The following is a 19,210-nucleotide window of genomic DNA, read 5'->3' as shown; positions in this document are numbered from 1 at the left end:
GTTAAGTTTAGGTCAAAGTACATAAACACCTTTAACAAAAAAAAAAAAAAAAAAAAAATTATAAATTATAAATATATATTTTTAATATAATATAAAACTCGTGGACCTGGAGCTGTTAAATTAATAGATAAAATTTATGCGTCAGAGCAAGATGTGCTTTGGCATTTTGTGTTTATATTTAAATTTGAGTTTGTTTTTGTCGTAGTCACCGATTCTTGAGATTAACGGGTTAGTATGATTTCGCGGTATTTTTTTATAATAATTATTAGTATGGTGGTGAACATGTTCTTTAATAGTTGGAATTAAATATTTATTATGAAGTTTTTTGAGGTTAGTATAAAAAGGTGTATTATAAATTATTTTTATAGCTTTATTTTGAACAACTTGTAGTTTAGAAAAGTTAGTATTACACGTATTACTCCACACTGGGCAGGCGTAAGTCATTGCCGGTCTGATTAATTGCTTATATAATAGAATTTTATTTTTAGTATTTAGCGCACTTTTTCGATTAAAAATTGGTTTTAACGCCGCAATGGCTGCGAGCCCTTTAGATTTAAGTTCGGTTATATGTTTATTAAATTTAAGCTTGGAGTCCAGGTGAATTCCGAGGTACTTAACGCTCGCCTTCCATTCTATACACTTTCCCTGCTCGCTTATAATAGTCGGGGGCAAAGGTTGTCTTCGAGTTGTAAAAATTATAGCCTCCGTTTTGTCCTGATTTATTTTTATTTTCCACTTTTTGAAATAATTACTTAAGAGAGTTAAGGATTTTTGCAATTTTATTGAAATAGGCTTAAGACCGTAAGAGCTACTCATTATCGCCGTATCATCGGCATACATTGAAAGACAAGTATTTTTTAAAATAGGTATATCATTTGTGTACAAAATGAAAAGGAACGGTCCAAGTAAACTCCCCTGAGGAACACCAGCTGGGATATTACGCGGTATCGATTGTTCATTATTTACTGAAACAACATAACTTCGACGATCAAGGTAGGAGCGTAACAAGTGTAGCAGATAGTTAGGGGTTTTATATTTGTGGAGTTTGTAAATCAACCCATCATGCCACACAGTATCAAACGCTTTTTCCACATCTAACATTAAGAGTCCCGTTGATTTTTTCATGTTAAAATTAGCAGAGATGTGCTCTGTTAACCTATTGAGCTGATGAGTCGTAGAGTGGTTTTCGCGGAAGCCAAATTGTTCATTGATAATTTTATTCCCCAAAGATCCCTTTAAACGTGATAAAATTATTTTTTCAAATAGTTTACTGAATGACGGTAATAAGCTTATTGGACGATAATTAATTGCGATAGTGTTATCCTTTCCTGGCTTTCTAATTGGGTGGATCTTTGCGGTTTTCCAAATAGCGGGAAAGTACCCGAAAGATAAGCAGACATTAAAAATATTTGTTAGATAATTGATGCTAATTCTTGGAAGTTGTTTTATCGTAACGTTATCTAATTTATCTATACCGGGACTTTTTCTATTCTTTAAATTTTTTATGATGTTATTAACTTCTGATAAACCAACTTTGTTCACTAAACTAATATCTACGCTAGATGAATTAATATTTCGTATCGCACGGGCGACTTTGTTGTCTATTTTTGAATCTAAGTAATTTACAGTAAGCGAATAAGATGTGGAGAAAGCGCTGGCTAAATTTTCTGCCTTATCCTTGTTCGTGCATGCGATGGTGTTTCCATTTTTTAATGGGGGTATTTCCGAATGTTTATATTTAAGTGATTTAGTTATTTTCCATAAGGAATTATCTGCCGGGTTTAGATTTTTTAGTTTACGCGTCCACGATTCGTTTTTTATTTGCTGAATTTTATCGCGAATATAACTAGTTACGCGGTTTATTACAGATTTAAGTCGCGGAGATTTATTATTTTGCCACTGTTTTCTTAGTTTATTTTTGATTTTTATTATTTCGATAAGTTGTGGAGTAAGTTGATTTTTATTATTATGATTTTTACGCGTCGGTATTGATGATATTTTGGCTTCTTCGATAACGGATGTTAAATAACTGATATCATCGTCAATTTGTTTAATGTTATGCGGAGTATAATTCTGTCGCTCATCTTGCAAACGAGACTCGACTATATCTTTAAACTTTTTCCAGTCAGCTTTTAAATAGTCAAAAAGCGTTTCAGAGACTACCTCCGCTGAACCCTCCAGCGAGAATAACACTGGAAGATGGTCAGAAGACAATGCCTGAACGCAATACATTTCTGACGTATTTAAGTTACCCTTGACCAAAGCAATATCCAGAATTGACGGCGTCATGTGATTGGAAGGGTAATGCGACGGTGAATTTGGAAAGTTAACAATTGTGTCAGAGTCGCTCAAGTAGTTAAAAAGTGACGCTCCAGATCGATTTGCCCCAGAACAGCCCCAATGCATATGACGGGCATTGAAGTCCCCAGTCAGAATGACCGAGTCTCCTAGAGAAAATATCGAATCTAGATCACTCCGGAGCAGTTCGTCACTAGGCGAATTATACCCCGCAGCAATTATTATTATTTTATTTTTATGAATAATTTGAATCGCGACGGTTTCTAGATTATTAGTGTTAGTGTTTATACGTGCGCGTTTTATCGATTTTTTAACAAATATCGCGACCCCTCCGCCTGGCCTTGAGGGTCGGTCCCTCCGAATGCAGGCAAAGTTAGGTAAATATACGTTAACAGGTGGTTTTAGATAAGTTTCTGTGACTACGACAATATCAAGTTTGTACTCACTGATTAACAGCTCCAGCTCTCCGGTTTTGTTACGGATCCCACGGGAATTCCACGTCATGAGTTGAATGTCTTCTTTAGAAGAGGTCATCGAGATACTCGACCATCATCAAAGCAATTTCAATTTTGCTAGCGCACTTTCCGGCCTTAGTTCGGATTTCCTGGAGGATAGTCAGCATCCTGCGAAGCTCATCAGTAGACATGGCTTCTGATGAGGGCTTCTCAGACTGTCGGGCTTGGGGGCGTTGTTGCGTCTTAATTGGGCTGGCTTCCGGAACGATAGTCGGTTTTTTCACTGCTGGTTTCGTTGGCCGAAGGGCAGGAAACTGACTCTGTTCCAGAGCGAACGTTGGCTTGGGTGCGGTCAGTACGGCGGTATGTGGCTTTTGCTGCCTCTTCTTCATCTGCAGGAGATATTCTGTCCTGCGAAGACAGTCCTTGTAGTTGGCCGGGTGACTTCCGCTGCATCCAGTGCAGGTTGCTGGCGTCTCTCGGTCTTTTTTAGTGCATTCGGAAGTGGCGTGGTTTCCTGTGCATTTCACGCATCTGGGGTCTCGTTGGCAGTTCCTCGCAGCGTGGCCATACTGCTGGCATCTGAAACATTGAGTCGCGTGCGACTTATTACGCTTGTATTTTTCAAGCGTGGCCTTAGTGAAGCAAACGTACCGGATGCTTCTTATGGACGTCACCATCGTCTCAGCGGAAAATTGCGTCAGGTAGAGCCGCGAGGAGGTCTCTGCCTTGGTGTTCATCGCCGTTACTTTGACGACGCTTAATCCTTGCCGCTCCAAATCAGCAGCGATTTCTTCAACGGGAACCTCAGGAAGCCCCCTCAAGACAGATTTAACTGTCTTGTCTTCGTCGGCAGTGAAGGTGTGAAAGGCACGGCGGCCCTTCAAACCTTCCATCAGGGTCGCTCGTAGTTCGAGCGTCGTACACTGGATGGAAACATTACCTCTTCCGGTGTAACGGAGGGTAAAATTACCTGATTTGGTCATCGACTTGATGAGGTCGATGGTCTGGAGATGTGTGCCAACCACCTCCATGATGACAGGTGGCACTCTTGCGTGTTTACTCCCGGCAACTTCGGGGAGTTTGTCATACCTGTTATGACTTGAAGTCGGCAACAGGTTGGCGTCAGTAGAGGGCCGGGCAGTTTTCTTTGGCATCTGCCATTCTTGTTCTGCTGATGGCGATAGGTACGCTTTTAACGTACCCACCGCACGCTTGCGCGTAAGCGTCTTCTTCATCGCGCCGGCAATGTCTCTGGCGTCGTAGTTGTTGCAAATGGTCGCGGGTGGGGGGTCGGAGCTTTGAACGGCAGCGAGAGCAGGCGCGGATGCGTCCGTTCACCGCTGAGGTACAGAGCAGAGTGTAAAAGTATGGTTATTTTAGTTTTTAAGCAAGACAACTCAAATCAGATTTAATTTCTAGCTATATTTTGAGACAAAAATATAAAATTTAGATTATAAGTTAAAAGCAATAAATCGTACTGGGTCGGTTCGAATACACTTTAACCAATATTCTTATATCAAAATTCCATAATAATATCAAAGTGCAGACAAACTATGGAGCAATATGCGAAATACGAAATAATATGTCTGTAATTCTTCTTCCACTTATTTTCCACTGAGAGTTGAATTGATTCTAAACCTATAATTAGTTTTAGAATCACCTCAATTCGACAGAATAATACAATATTTAAAATAAATTAACCTAATAAAAGTTCAGAAACTTATGTATCAGGTTATGGTTAATTCGTGTAGGTTAGGTTTGGGTTTGAACAGCAAATGTACGTTTTGCGACTGTCAAATTGAGTTTCATCAACATTTTAAAGCAGCATATAATTTCACTATCGCCTGTCAGTTAAATTACATTTTCGCCAGTAAAAATATGTATTTACTGGTGAAAATGTATTTTGACGTCACCGAAAAATACACATTCACTGTAATATTTGTACATTGGATGTAAATAAATAGTGGTAAGTATGAAAATGTATATCTTACTACATATGAAAAAGTTGAAATCATGATATAATTGCCAGTTTCACTCATAAAATAGATATCTACCGGTGAAAATGTATTCCGATATGATTTCGCAGAAATAACATATTTACAATAATATTTATAATGATTTCTTTGAGGGATAATCCGAAAATTTCTGGTTTGCTAATCAAGGACGTCAATTCCGCTTTTTTAATATATCTATTTCATTAAGATTCATAGTATTTAATTAAATTGAGAAGTTTAAAAACAAACAATAAAAGCGTCTAATAACATTTGTTATGGCCAATCTGTATTTGGAAGAAGATAATTATGCAATATGTTTTAAATTGACTATATTCTTTTCTTTCCTTTTTATTATAAACATTAATGATCAATTCATAAACAAATGACCTTAGCAACGGTAGTCTGCATCCTTGACCGTTGAACTCTATCATATCGTAAATATAGTCACAAAACCACAATTATTTATTTTAAACTCTGAATATATACGACAATAAGATAATCTTAAAAGTATGAATTTTAATTTTACGCTTTAGCTCTTTATAGTAATAAAACTTTAATCTAAATCGCACCTTGATCACGAAGTATTTATGCATATTATTGCCATATTGATGCGGTACATAATACATGTATCAAATAATATCATTAATTATTTATGACGGATCTCCAGACATATTGTTTTGCATATAATGGCCTTTATCATTCATCTCTGTGACAATGTAACTGTTAGAATTGACAAAAATATTTATATTACGTGAATATACATACATATGTATATATGATATCATATTATATAATACAGGCACTACATTGCTATGTGGTACATTTTAAATAGAATTTATTACTCAATAAATAATAAAATGCACTTGAAAAGATCTGTAGAAATTATAAACAGGCGTTTGGAAAGCATCCAGAAAACTAGAGCAATTGATATATTTAATGGTTTTATTTGTGGTGCTTTTTTTTAATTTTTAGATCTATTACAAGAATTTGGCATCGTATTATTTTTATGAAACCAGAATATTTCAAGATCATACTAGACGATAAATATTAGTTATTTTATTATGTTGCTGCATAGTGTTACCGCTTTAAAATAAAAACAAGTATTAAATTATATATTCAATATTAATTAGCAAATTTGACTCAAATGAGATAAATAAATGTATACGTTTTTAAAAAATTAAAAATACATTTTTCTTGTAAACGACTTGTATAAATATATAGTGGTCATCCTTGTAGATATCTTGTTTATTCACCAAACATTTGTGTCAAATGAGTGTGTATAGACATTATTGTATTATTACAATTCATGCTAAAATTTAATACAGCATTAATTTTATTGTTGATAGAAATGGACTGTCAGTACGCGATGCTTTGTTAATGATGATATATGATACTGAAAGATGATATGATATAAAACTAAAAACACAACTCTAATAATAATCTTTCTTTATGCGAATCGTATCAATCATGTGTTTTATTTGTATACATAGATGTATATGTGAGATATTGAAATTTATAAATTATTTATTATAGAATGAGTTAATATTTAACTATAAAAATTTATTGATCCAAATGTAAATTAAAATATTTTTTTTCCAAAAATACATAATCTGGATTTTTTCTGTTGAATATCAGTTTTGGGGCGCAATTTAAGCTAGCCTTTTGGTATATTTAGTGAATTTCAGCTCGGAGTCCAGATGTATACACAGTTATTTGTCGCTAGTCCTCTATTTAATGCAGTTTCCTCAGGAGGCAAGAGTAATCTGCCCATATATAATAATTTTTGTAACTGTATTGCAATTGGTTAAGGATAATAAATTATTTGCACACTTGTGATAATGTTATCACAAGCCTGCAAATAATTGGCTATTTTTAGGATTCTGACTAATACTTAAAGGTGATGGCACTTTGCTTACTTTTGGCTCACACCATTTTCAATTCGGATAAAATAGACAATATCCAATCATCAATACAATATGATTCAAGTGCACCAAAAAATACTTATTTTATCATATTTAAATTCTATGCACATCAACACCTTTTCGGTAAAAAATCAAAGCTCATTAATAATCATGTCCGATTGCCTCACAAAAAATACACGTGCATAGTGTTTCAATGCATCCGCGAATAATATATTCTAATCTGGCGCCAGTCGGTCCTTTTTACGGCTTGGCGAATGTCACCTTTGTTTGATTTTACCCGCTAAAGACAATGGTTAAATTTATAATTAATTTATTTTTGTTCTAGGCGTGAAATTTATATATGCATATATTCAGAGGTTATTCAGAAATGACGAAAAGTTCTGTGACCATTATTCGCGTTGTCACCAGATCGGTGATGTGCATTATTGACATTGCAAACGGTTGATTGCATCACTGGTTATTTGCGGACCGATTCTTAGTTAATATTGACACACGCGTACCTGTAATGGGAATACAGAGTACATATGTACATACATACATATGTATGAAGAAATGTGTCACAAACGGATGCAGTGCGTTCATTTTAGAATTATCATAGAATACAGAATTCCCCTCTTCATCGGAATCGAAATAATATTCGTGAAAATGGTTTTTTATTATGAATCCGGTGAAGTAACATGTTCATGCATGCATTCAGGCCGGCTTGTGGATTTGTTTGCCTGTGTGCAAAGCGTTTAATAATATAATAATTCAGCAATCCAAATGTTTACCTTTATTTTTTTTAAATATAATGTTAAAATATTTTTTTGTCCGAAATAATCCTTGTCCGCAAAAATAATGTGCATACTGATCCACTAAGATTCAGCACAAAAGTGCAGCCTCGTCTTTATTGAGGGGTATTATCTTGTCACCAGCTCGTTCTAGCTAACAGAGTCCATTCCTCAAATTCAACGAGTGGCGCAACCTCAAGCTCAAGAGACGGATTTCCGGTCTCAGCTGAGGAAGCCTTGGTTCCGTAATCGAGTTGATCTAAGTATCCTTTGAAGTACCGGTTGTGGCGGCGAGCCGTTTAGAACTTTTAAAGGGTAACCCCCTTTCTCCTTTTTTTGAGGTTTCGACCATCGCCGTCCAAATAGTGCAGCCATTCCTGCTTGCCGATACGAGGAAAACCATTCAAAACCAGAAATACAATAAAACATCATTATTAGCCGGTATTTATTACAAATATTATATTGTATACCTTTCAATGTATATTGTGCATGTAATACATTTTAAACATATTGTGTTCAATATGCCAAAAACATGATTAATACAAATCGAACAGCTTATTAATTGCTGACTGTACACTGTAACACTGAATTATTGCATATGTTACATTTTATATAATAAAAAATAATAAATGACAAAAGGAATGAGACTTAGTATCGTACAACCTCATATGGAATACAATATTTTATTGCACTGTGAATGGAATGCAATGTGTTAATTAATTTAAATGTTACTGCAAAAGACAACAAAAAATATACTTGCTGACAAATAGCACAAGGAAAACCATACAGCATTATGTGCATTTAATTAACACGTTCATATTAGACTATTTTTTGATTGATTATGATTAATCAATAAAATTGCCATGATATAAACGTATACTATAGTGGCATTTACCACATTAATAACTGGAGCATGTACTGAGAAACGCTTCTCACGAGAAAGTGCTCAATTTCTGAGAACTGAAAAAAGTTCCAAGAACTTCGCCATTGAACTCTTTATATCAGTGTTTCCAAAACTTTCGACATCTGTGTACCCCTTCTATAATTTTCGTAACACTGAGTACCCCTCGTTAAAAAATGCATATACTTTAATAAAAATCAAAACATATTTATTTTTTCCTTTTTTAGTACACAAACAAAATAATAATAAACGAAAAATAAAATGCATTCATCCTTATTTGGTTCCCTGGTTGTTAATTTTAATCTGAGATGCGGTTCCACATCCAAAAGCTTGTTCCTTTTTTTGACTTAATGTCTACAAATGCTGAAAATTTGACTTCACATAGATATGAAGTTGGAAAAGGCAAGATGTATTTTAGGACTTTCTCTGTTAAAACTGGATACTGGATGCAACCAGAATGATGTTAAAGTACACTCCTTATATTTATTTTTCAAGAATCCGTCTAAAGCTAATTCTAACAATTGCTCTTCTTTTGCATGCGATAAACATTCTGGCATGGATGTTGTATTAATGTTGAACGGACATCTATCCATTCAATATTTTTGTTTAAATCAGGAAAATAGTTTTTCAGGCCCACTTGTAAATTCTCTAAATGTTGTGCTATACATTTCAGAGTATCATCATCAATTTTACCAGCCGAACTTGTTATAAAATCACGAAGAGAGGGAAACGAGTCCACTTTTCCATTACCAACTCTCTTTTGCCACAAATGCATTCAAAGGATAGCCTTTAATGAATGTAGTTAATGATTTTCACGCTTTTATCCAGAACTTTCTGCACATCAGCGGACATTTTTCGTGTTGCCAAAGCCTCTCTGTGTATGCAACAATGTGTGGATCTGACATTTGGGGCAACATTCTGAATTATTGCAACGAGTCCTATATTAATTCCGACCATACTTTTTGCTCCATCTGTGCTTATTTCATCACGTATATTCCAATCAATTTTTTTCTTTTTCATAAATTTATTCATAACATTAAATATATCTTTTTCTGTTTTATGACTTGATAAAGGCTGGCAAAATAAAAAGTCCTGATGAATTTCTTGATCTTTTTCGTATCTAACAAGCGCCATAAGATTTGCAAAATTTGCAATATCAGTGGACTCATCGACTTGTAATACATAATAACGACTTTGAAAAATATCAGACGATAACATATGTTTTACATTATTAGACATATCAATGATTCGTCGATGAACTGTATTATTTGAGAGGGGAACGCGGTCAAAAGTTTATTTTGGCTTATCTACTATTATTACTTCTGCATTATCTTGGCTGCAGGCCTGATTAAAGTTTCGCCAATCGTCTTTGCTACACTGCATTTCGCAATCAAAAGCGACACCCGATACGAAGCTTATAGGATTTTTTGAATGTCAAACTCCGCATTACTTTTCGAGACTGATTTAAATCCTTTAGTTTTTTTACAAAAAATCGATTGGTTTATCTTTGTACTGATTGTGGTTTGTCTCAAAATGGCGCTTTAAGTTAAGTGGTTTCATGCTTTTATTTGTTAGATTTTCAGAACAAATGACGCAAAGTGGAATAGGCTCTTTTTCATCTCCAGTCCATGAGAATCCAAATTGCAGATATTCTTTGTCGTACTTGAGTTTTCCTTGATTTTGTCTTAACAGGTTCTTTCAGAATTGAAGCTGGTTCACCCTCGTTAATTTCATTATTTTCTGTTTGTTGATTGTTACTACAATCACTGCTTTCTTTCGGTTTAAAAATTCCTGATTTCAACCAGCGATCCATAATCTTGAATGATAGGGATAAAAATTATATTAAGTATGAATTATCAAAATCAATGGGGCTTACTAAAGCACATAACAAACCTTTTCTATTACTTAAAAGAAATAAACTATATTCCACCCATACGCAATACTAACGAGTAACAAAAATTTTATTAATTTTATATTTTTGTAATCGAAAAAAGTAAGCCGCTTGTTGCACCAGGAGCAGCCAAAGCCCGATGCAGCGCGTACCCCCGCCAAACTCTTCCCGTACCCCCAGGGGTACGCGTACCACACTTTGGGAAACACTGCTTTATATGTTAAGGAAAAAGCTACGTTATTAGGTAACATTAAAATGTCAACAAATAATTTATTATGTCAACATGCACTACATAATTAGCGTTCATGTTCGAATAATACAAATCGACTTGAACAATGGTACAACATTATTTCCATTTTATAATTTCATAAATTATACACTGCATACTATTTTTACTGTTTTATAATATATATGGATGCATTTGCAAAGAATACAAACATTATTGCATTCGACGATTATGGTGTAATTTATGGCGTTTTATAAATTATCATATATATTGAGTGAGCTCACGAAGAAGGCATAAAAGGACAAACGATTGATTGATTCCGTTCAATATATACAAATATGGACTTGAAACGCCTTTTGTTATTTTTCCACATTTTTTTTATTATATCCGGTTTTTCTGAAGCCAACGATCAAAATCATAATGTTGCTAAAATTGTTCGAAATTATATATCAACAATGGACAGGCGACCGCAAGTTAATGCATTTTTATGCTGGAAAGAAAGTAATACGTCTATTTTTTAACGAATAATGCGTCTATTATCTAATAAAAATAATGTTTCAGATGAAAATATAAATGTTATCAAAGATATGATGTCTGACGGTATTGCCACATCTTTGTGTAAAAATGGATCTGAAATGAATATTAACAAATTCGAGTTTCACAATCAGCTCTTTTTGTTGGATTTGAGTTGCGATATAGCCTGGGATTTTATAAAACATGTACGTACAATTAAAACTGTGTAGCGAAATTTTTTGACACGTGTTTAATTTTTAGGCGCAAGAAGAACACTATTTAGGCGCCCCTTTTCGATGGATTCTTATGGATAGTCGAAATGAAATACTAACAATGGATGTGAAAAAAACAGAAGATGAGATTCAAACACGCCTTGGGTCGTACGACATCAATACTGATAGTGAAATATCGGCATTTGTGCAAAAATCTGAAGTTGAATATGACATCTACAGTTGTAAGTTTAACTGTAAAATAAAATATGTTTCTTTATCCATTACTAAGACAATTTAATATTAAAAAAATAATAACTTTTTGTATAATTATTATATTTATATTTTTTGTTTATAGGAACCCAAAATGTACATTTTTTTTATTTATTATTACGCGTACAATGAAATTTACGTACCCATCTTTCATTTCATTTAATAAATATGGTTTTAACTATTTTTAGTTTATAAAAAAGGCAGAGGACAGTCTTTTACATTTGAAACTCTTGGAAAATGGAACGGTAATGATATTGTCGACCAACGTGTATGGAAAATTACTTCTTATAGAAGAAGAAACTTGATGGGAACTCCATTGATCGGTTCGTTGGTCTTGACAAACAACGACACGATAAATCACTTGGATGATCGGATGTAAGTTTTTTTATTTATTCAAGAGAAGATTTACCATTGTAAAATAAATGAAATATTTGCCAGAGATGTACACATCGACACTGTCACAAAAACAAACTATGTTTTCACCATGGTAATGGCCGAATACATGAATTTCACCATTACTTTTATGTATACCGATCATTGGGGTTGGATTAACGATAAAGGAGAATGGAGCGGAATGGTTGGACACATGCAAAGGGGCTTAGCTGATCTTGGTGGTATGGAATATTTACACAATATATTTATACTATCAGGTATACAAATGAGTTCAAGTCTTTTTCATTTACGAGCTTGGATTATATATTATATTAAAATTGAAAAAATAAGCTGTATATTCAACACATTTTATTCAGGTCTTATAACAATCGCAAACAAGATCATATGAAACGAGAGAATAACACTGAGTTTAATTGATAATATTGACTATTTTTATAAAATAGCTTTTAATCTAATTATATATGTCATGTATAAATAAAACTTCACATGTGAAAGGAAATTCATAAGCTCGTGGAGAAAAGATAAAATCTCATTTGTATCCATATTTATAAACAAACGATTTTGCACTTTTAAGGAACTCCAATATTTTTGTTGCCTGCTCGTTTTGATGTTCTGGAACTATTGGGAGCTACAACAGCAGATATTGTCATATTTGTGTTTAGACAACCACCTCTATCTTACGTATCAAATCTCTTCACTTTACCGTTCTCTACTCCTGTGTGGATAGCTTCGCTTATTTTGTTGTTAATATTAATTGGCGCTACGCGCATCTGCACCGCTTGGGAATATCACAAATCGAAATTGATACAAGAAGTACATATCAAATTAAATATATAATAATTATAGAATATTAATAAATCTAAACTTCTTTTAGGGTAATTTTACTGATAGTCCCAACTGGAGTGACGTATGTTTGATGGCAGTTGGAGCCGTGTGCCAACAAGGCTATCCAGTGGACTTCAGCGTTGCTTCAGGTAATTTGTCCGGTTTCGCCACTATATTCAGTGTTTTGAAATAATATGAAGCATGCTTAAAAAGGTTAACTATTTAATAATTCTCTAGCATGAGCTGCGTACTATATATTGCATTAAGAAATGGGTTGGTAAGGCACGTGAATCTTGTCATGAATCTAAATTTTATTGAATGAATGCTTGTAAGGTGAATTATCAATATAATCACGTATTATGCGCCAGTTAAACAAGCTTATCTGTTAAATACACTCCATTGTGACTTTCTTAAAAACTTGATAGTGAAGACCGTGGCATCGTGTAGGGAGCTGGAGAAATATCTTATAGGTTTCAAGTATTAGCTGGTTATCAAAATTTAACGTTATCTGGCCGACTTTTTCTATAGATTTTCTGTGCTAGGATAAACTTGTAATGTCAATAACATCCAATATTGATAAATGGCGTTATTTTCAATGGTAATCTTTTATTTGCGCAACTAATTTATATTCGTATTCATGTTATTGTTTGCAATTCAAAGAATGTTTGTGAGAATTTTTTTTATATTAATAGTGTTGTTTATTGATTTTACACTTTGATCTTTAAAAATAGTCACTAGAATATTTTTACTAATTTATGTATATAGGTTCAGAAATATTTTTGAATCGATAGATTGTTTATAAATATGTTTTATACCTCAAGGCTGATGCTTTAAGGTATTTCGATCGATTGTAATTGATAGTTTTATCAACCTTGTGTACTTTGATGGAAAATGGGTTACTGAAATTTTTATTCTGTTTGAAGAGCAAATTAGTGATTGTGATTACCGGGTCGTATGTTGGACTATAAAGTAATACTATGTTGTTTAATATTAATATTTAATCGGCGACTATTGCAGGAAGACTATCACAATTTGTTACTTTCTTGGCGATGATGTTCTTGTTCACTTCATATTCGGCTAGCATTGTATCTTTACTGCAATCTACTACGTCTAGCATCAGTACATTGAAAGATTTGCTAGAATCTAATTTGGAATTTGGAGTTGAAGATAATATATACAACAGAAAGTATTTCGCTGTGAGTAAATTTAATATTAGCAAAGCTTTGAACCAATATAAATTATTTTTTTCGAAAAAGTAGACTATCGATTTAAATATAAACTTGTACTATATGTAACTTGTTACTGAAAGCCAAATATCCACATTAAATTGTTATATAACTTAATATATTACAAGGGTAAATCAAATTAAATATTTTTTCAATCAAATAATATGTTCAGAAAAAATCACTCCTACTCTTTGTTGGACCTAAACCATTTTTTCTCCAATCACTTCAATAAGAGGTTAACATATATGAAAATCCACAAGGCGAGTTCTGCCCTTTAAGGGGCTAAAATCTAGACCCTTAATGCAGGGATCCCATTTCAGATTTCTCCAGGGTGGGTAAAAGCTGGCCTGTCACTGGACGTTACTTTAATATTACTGTTTCAATTTTTTATCCCACATTTTAGGTTTTTATTTTACTTAGCCTCCCATTTAGATATATATTTTGTTTTCAAGCTCAGTTTTCGACTCTAAATTATAAAGGTGTAGTTAGTAGTGTTATACCATTATAGTCTTTATTTTTAAGTCCTAACGCAAAATCGAAAAATATTATTAAAGGAAATGGAAGAACCGGTAAGAAAAGCGATTTACGAAACAAAAATAGCACCTCCGGGAGTTGAGCCTGCTTTTATGGACATAAAAGAAGGAGTGGCAAAGATGAGAGAGGTAATATATGCTCGTATATCTATTAGACAATCAGATAATTTTGAAATATTTTAGGGACTTTTTGCTTTCCACATGCAAGCCGGTGTCGGTTATAAGTTAATGGAGGATACATATTACGAGCATGAAAAATGTAATTTGCAATCAATTGCATATTTGCCAAACTCTTTGCCGCACTATCCAATCAAGAAATTCAGTCCATATAAAGAGATAATTAAAGTCGGGTGTGTATTGAACTAGTTAATATAATGTAAAGTATTTCTATTTCATGTTATGCTTCAGAATTAAGAAGTTGGCTGAGTCCGGGTTACAAAGCAGAGAAAACTCTAGAGTTGTCACTAAAAAACCGCCATGCTTGAATAAAGAAGGCAGTTTTGTGAGCGTTGGAATCCACGATTGCTATGCAGCATTGTTGTGGTTTTCTTATGGAATACTGTGTGCTATGTTCTTTTTGACAATGGAATGGATCATGTATTACAGGTATATTTTCTTCAATTATCATTAAGTGTCATAGCTGCTTTTAACAGAGAGAGCATTTTTCAATTAAGTTATCAATTTTTCATGCACGTTAACCATCCCTTCAGATTACGAAAAATACAAGAAATTTCGCTTATTTTAATCATTTAGTACTAAAGAGGTACTTTTTATGCTTTAATTGTATAAGTATAGAGTGATATTGGTTGATTTGAAAATGTTGTCATTGTCATAATTCTGTGAAAGCTATCAGATATCATTGATAGTTTTTAAGACGCCGTAAAGCCAATTGTGGGATCATTTCTAAAAATATGCATGTTCCTTAAATAAAACCTGTTAATTATTAAATATAATACTTTGCCTTCCTTCAAAATATATTTTTTATTCATATTTTTTTTTATGTTTACAGAAGAAAACGAATGAGCGACGTACAACCATTTTAGATTTTTAAATATTTATCATAATAAACAAACGAATCTTCAGCACTTATATCAATATTAATAACACTCATCACTGATAACTTACATTTTACTAACACGTGCAAAAAATTAAAATGGTCGACTACTGCGATCCAAAAGTGATAAATTTTTACTCAGAACAATACAAAAAAGAGGAATTGGCCAGACTAAAATGGTTTTACGATAATGTAGAAATGTTGCAAAATTCTCCCTTGTACAATAATGACAGTTCTGGCAAGACACAAGAGTTGGTCAAGAAATTTAAGGCTGTGAGTAACATTAAATATAAAATCTATTGTATAATCTAAGAATGTATTGCTTGGGGTGAAAATATATTGTTCTGCAAATTACTGTCAATACAGTTAATTTACCACTCACATATCACAAGTGTGGCAAGTTATACATTTTTAGAACAACCAGTGGATGTATATTAATAAAATAAAAAATTTAGGAATATGAAAAATTAAAAAATCCAGCAAAGGTCAAAAAAATTATAAGATGGGATTCAAATATTGCATTTAATAGTACGGCCATTGAGCCTGATCCGAAAATTAAACGATTATTGTACAAAAGCCAAAGCGGCCATGGTAGAATAGCGTTTTTAAAGGAGCTGTACAAGAAGCCTCCAGAAGAAAGGTAGTATTTTTTATCTTAGTATATCAAATTAATGTCAAATGTGCTAAGTATACTTATTATTTTTTTATAGTTTCACGTCATAAGAATTTAATAAAAATCTTAAAAATGTTATTTAATCCAATTTTAGTACTGGACATGTTTTATATTGATGTTAATGTGTCTCCACTTGTCGTATATCGATACAACCAAAACAGAAAATAATCAATATGACATCATGAAAACTGGAATAGTCGCACACGTGATCAAAACGCTTTCATTTGATTAGTTGTTATTATTTGTCAGTGTTTAATATATATATACTTTGCGGGACATCTTTGATATTCAAAGATGTCGATGCCTCTATATTTTGTAAATAGGGAGACAATAGAAACAATGGCAAAATAGCTAGGAAAATGTTTTGTGGTGTGTATAAATGAAACAACTGAAGCATCTCTGCCTTTTTATCTCCACGTTTCCTTTGAAATTTGTTATTTCAGACACAAAAATTTCATGTCAAATTTAAAAATAAAAACAAACAATCGACTGGTCTTTATCATTTTCTATTTTGGTTCTACCGAGACAAGATTTGATTGTTAAGTTAGTTACATTCTCGGTCTAATGAGCAATATATACGATGATCTGTTTTTCATTTTATGTGATTGAAAAAATGCCACTCAATTCAATATTGATTTAACCATTAAAATTTTTCGTTATACTCGGTACTTCCAATGTAGCTTTATAAAAAAAGATTTTAATCGGATTTGTCCCATAATCCAAATTTGCAATCACTAATAAAACATTGACAATAAAAAATAATTTTGGAACAATACATGCAAGATTTATATGTACTCCAAATAATTAATAAGGCATAATTCAGGACGTTTATTATTTCTGATTTCTGCATATTATAGCTATTTAACGTCTTGGAATTTGTAGGATATACAGGATTGGAATTTGTATAATAAATATTTTCTATTAACGAATTATATTTTTTTATAGATTTAGACGTCCTGAGACTACAAACATGGAATATGGTTGGGATATAGCCAAATCCGGACACATAGATCGGAAGGGTCGCACCAACATAATGAAAAAGACATTTTTCCAAAGAACAGGAGCGGTGCGCGATCCAGACCATTATAAACAAGCCATCTCTTCTTATATGGAAGCCGAATAAAATTAATAACAAGTTTGAGAAACGTCATACGTTTATTTATATCCATTTGCTGAGATATTGACAAATGAGACATGTATGCATATGCTGTGTTTACACTCAACGATCGGAATTTTGATTTTTTATTATATAGTATATCTTGCAATTAATTACACATTATTATATTTACACAAAACGATATCACACCAAAAATTTCAACTATAAGGCCTCGGTATGTATTTTTAAAAATTTTTCTTTTAAATATTAAATTTATTACTTTTCAAAGCCTCAAATTTATCTCCAATACAAGAATAGTCTAAATCTTATTATGGGATGTTGAAATATCATTTTGTGATATATATTTATATATTTAGATAATACACGCATAAAAATATATAAAAGATCATTTCATTGCTGTTTTATTATTATCATACATTTTTTGTTCTATCGTCTATACTTCTTAAATACAAACATTACATACATATATACACTGAAGGGTCGCTAAAATAGAATCGAATCTTATATAATAATCTTTTAAAGCAAATAACTCGATAAAAAATACAATTTGGGAAATGTTTGAAACTGTGGATTCTACAACGATTTTCACCATAATTATATGTACATATATATAATATTTGTACTTATTTCAGTTTATTGGAAACTTTAGTATCAACAAACCATTAGAGAAATGTTTTACTTTTATTAAAAAAACTGCTTTTAGTAGAATTTACAATACATTCTGTATATTAAAAAAATCCTCAACATATAAGATGTTAACCGAGAGAATACTTAAAATGACGCTTATTAAACGATTCAGAAAATATCTACAGTATATACAATTAATATAAACTCAATGTTTGAGAAATGTGAACATAAACACACTATTTTAATATACATACTCTACTTTGTATTTAGTAAAAATTTATAATTAACAAAAAATCTATTAAAAATATATATATTTTATTTGTTAAAAATAATCAATATATGAATTCATATATAACTTTTTTACCTCGTCAATTTTCACAATAAATAAATAGTAATATTAAACTGGTAAGTTTATTTATATAACAAGCTACATATAAGTAGGCGTGGCGCTAAAATTATGAGATAAACTAAGCTTATGTACAATTTACAATTATGAATATTTAATAAAAAAATTACAGATGATAATGTATATATACATATTATTATCATCAAACTTATGCCACTGTTCAAAATGTAAAATGTTTTATAAATTAATTAATTTATAACGATCCGTTTTACAATCGATACCTTAAAATCTCAATATTACAAACAAAACGTTGTTGTTTTCTTTTAATAAAATTTAAACATTATAATTTTAAATATCGGACGTGTTAAAATATACATTTTAACATATTAGATCATAACCTAAGTCCTCAGAAGTTAAATTTACTTTTAGATAATTTCTTCAAATTCATGAGATGTATATGAGCTGCAACTTAAAAGGGAAATTTATATAAATATAACGCTCTTCAACACAACGTTTAAAAATAATAATTTGGTAAATATGTATGTAGAAAATTTTATACTAATTCAGTACAATTTATAAACATGCAATGGAGCTCTGTATTTATATTTCAAGAATAAAATATCAAAAATTGTCATGACGTAACAAATTGTTACAGGAATAATTTAAGATAAAATAGCAGTCATAAACAGTCGAAAATTATATATAAATAAAGATAATATTTACAATAATTACATTTTTTATCAATTTAAAAAATGGCTTTTATTACATATTTTTTTATTCATTTATATTACATTTAAATATAATTTGGCACTATTAAGGATTGATCTTGAATTGTAGATTTAATTTTAACAAGCATTTTGAATGGTTCGCAATTTTATAATTGCTTTTATGAAATCGTTAATAGTCCGTTTTATATATAAAAATTGATCAATACATATGCAACTTAAAATTAAAATTATAT

General features: G+C 32.0%; 1 protein-coding gene across 8 annotated transcripts; it reads left to right on the top strand.

Annotated features, from left to right (window-relative positions):
* Positions 1 to 177: 177 nt before the first annotated feature.
* On the top strand, positions 178 to 17,772 carry LOC148229684 (ionotropic receptor 75a-like). 8 transcript variants are annotated; one of them, XM_088196751.1, is made up of 15 exons: positions 7,242 to 7,705; positions 7,784 to 7,883; positions 10,338 to 10,478; positions 11,235 to 11,427; positions 11,644 to 11,830; positions 11,894 to 12,069; positions 12,423 to 12,661; positions 12,723 to 12,822; positions 13,691 to 13,869; positions 14,454 to 14,561; positions 14,616 to 14,782; positions 14,841 to 15,038; positions 15,442 to 15,759; positions 15,942 to 16,126; positions 17,105 to 17,772. In XM_088196751.1, the coding sequence occupies exons 4-13, from the start codon at positions 11,280 to 11,282 to the stop codon at positions 15,473 to 15,475; spliced, it is 1,536 nt and encodes a 511-aa protein (XP_088052877.1). In that variant the 5' UTR covers positions 7,242 to 7,705; positions 7,784 to 7,883; positions 10,338 to 10,478; positions 11,235 to 11,279; the 3' UTR covers positions 15,476 to 15,759; positions 15,942 to 16,126; positions 17,105 to 17,772. The 8 variants fall into 8 exon arrangements, with proteins under 8 accessions (XP_088052876.1, XP_088052878.1, XP_088052877.1 ...); XM_088196753.1 differs by lacking the exon at positions 10,338 to 10,478; XM_088196750.1 differs by lacking the exons at positions 7,242 to 7,705; positions 7,784 to 7,883; positions 10,338 to 10,478 and adding an exon at positions 178 to 330.
* The last annotated feature ends 1,438 nt before the right edge of the window (positions 17,773 to 19,210 follow it).

This window comes from Plectrocnemia conspersa, unplaced genomic scaffold, assembly GCF_051122295.1.
Source record: "Plectrocnemia conspersa isolate PC_06_02 unplaced genomic scaffold, ASM5112229v1 ptg000011l, whole genome shotgun sequence".
Taxonomy (NCBI): domain Eukaryota; kingdom Metazoa; phylum Arthropoda; class Insecta; order Trichoptera; family Polycentropodidae; genus Plectrocnemia; species Plectrocnemia conspersa.
Note: the sequence above shows the minus strand (reverse complement) of the source record. Positions and strands in the feature narration are given on the sequence as shown.

Coding starts and splice junctions, on each gene's coding strand:
- LOC148229684 (XM_088196749.1), top strand. CDS start 10,988: ATGCGTCTATTATCTAATAAAAATAATGTTTCAGATGAAAATATAAAT. Junction 11,831..11,893: donor AATCACTTGGATGATCGGAT/GTAAGTTTTTTT, acceptor AATATTTGCCAG/AGATGTACACATCGACACTG. Junction 15,039..15,441: donor GAATGGATCATGTATTACAG/GTATATTTTCTT, acceptor TTATGTTTACAG/AAGAAAACGAATGAGCGACG.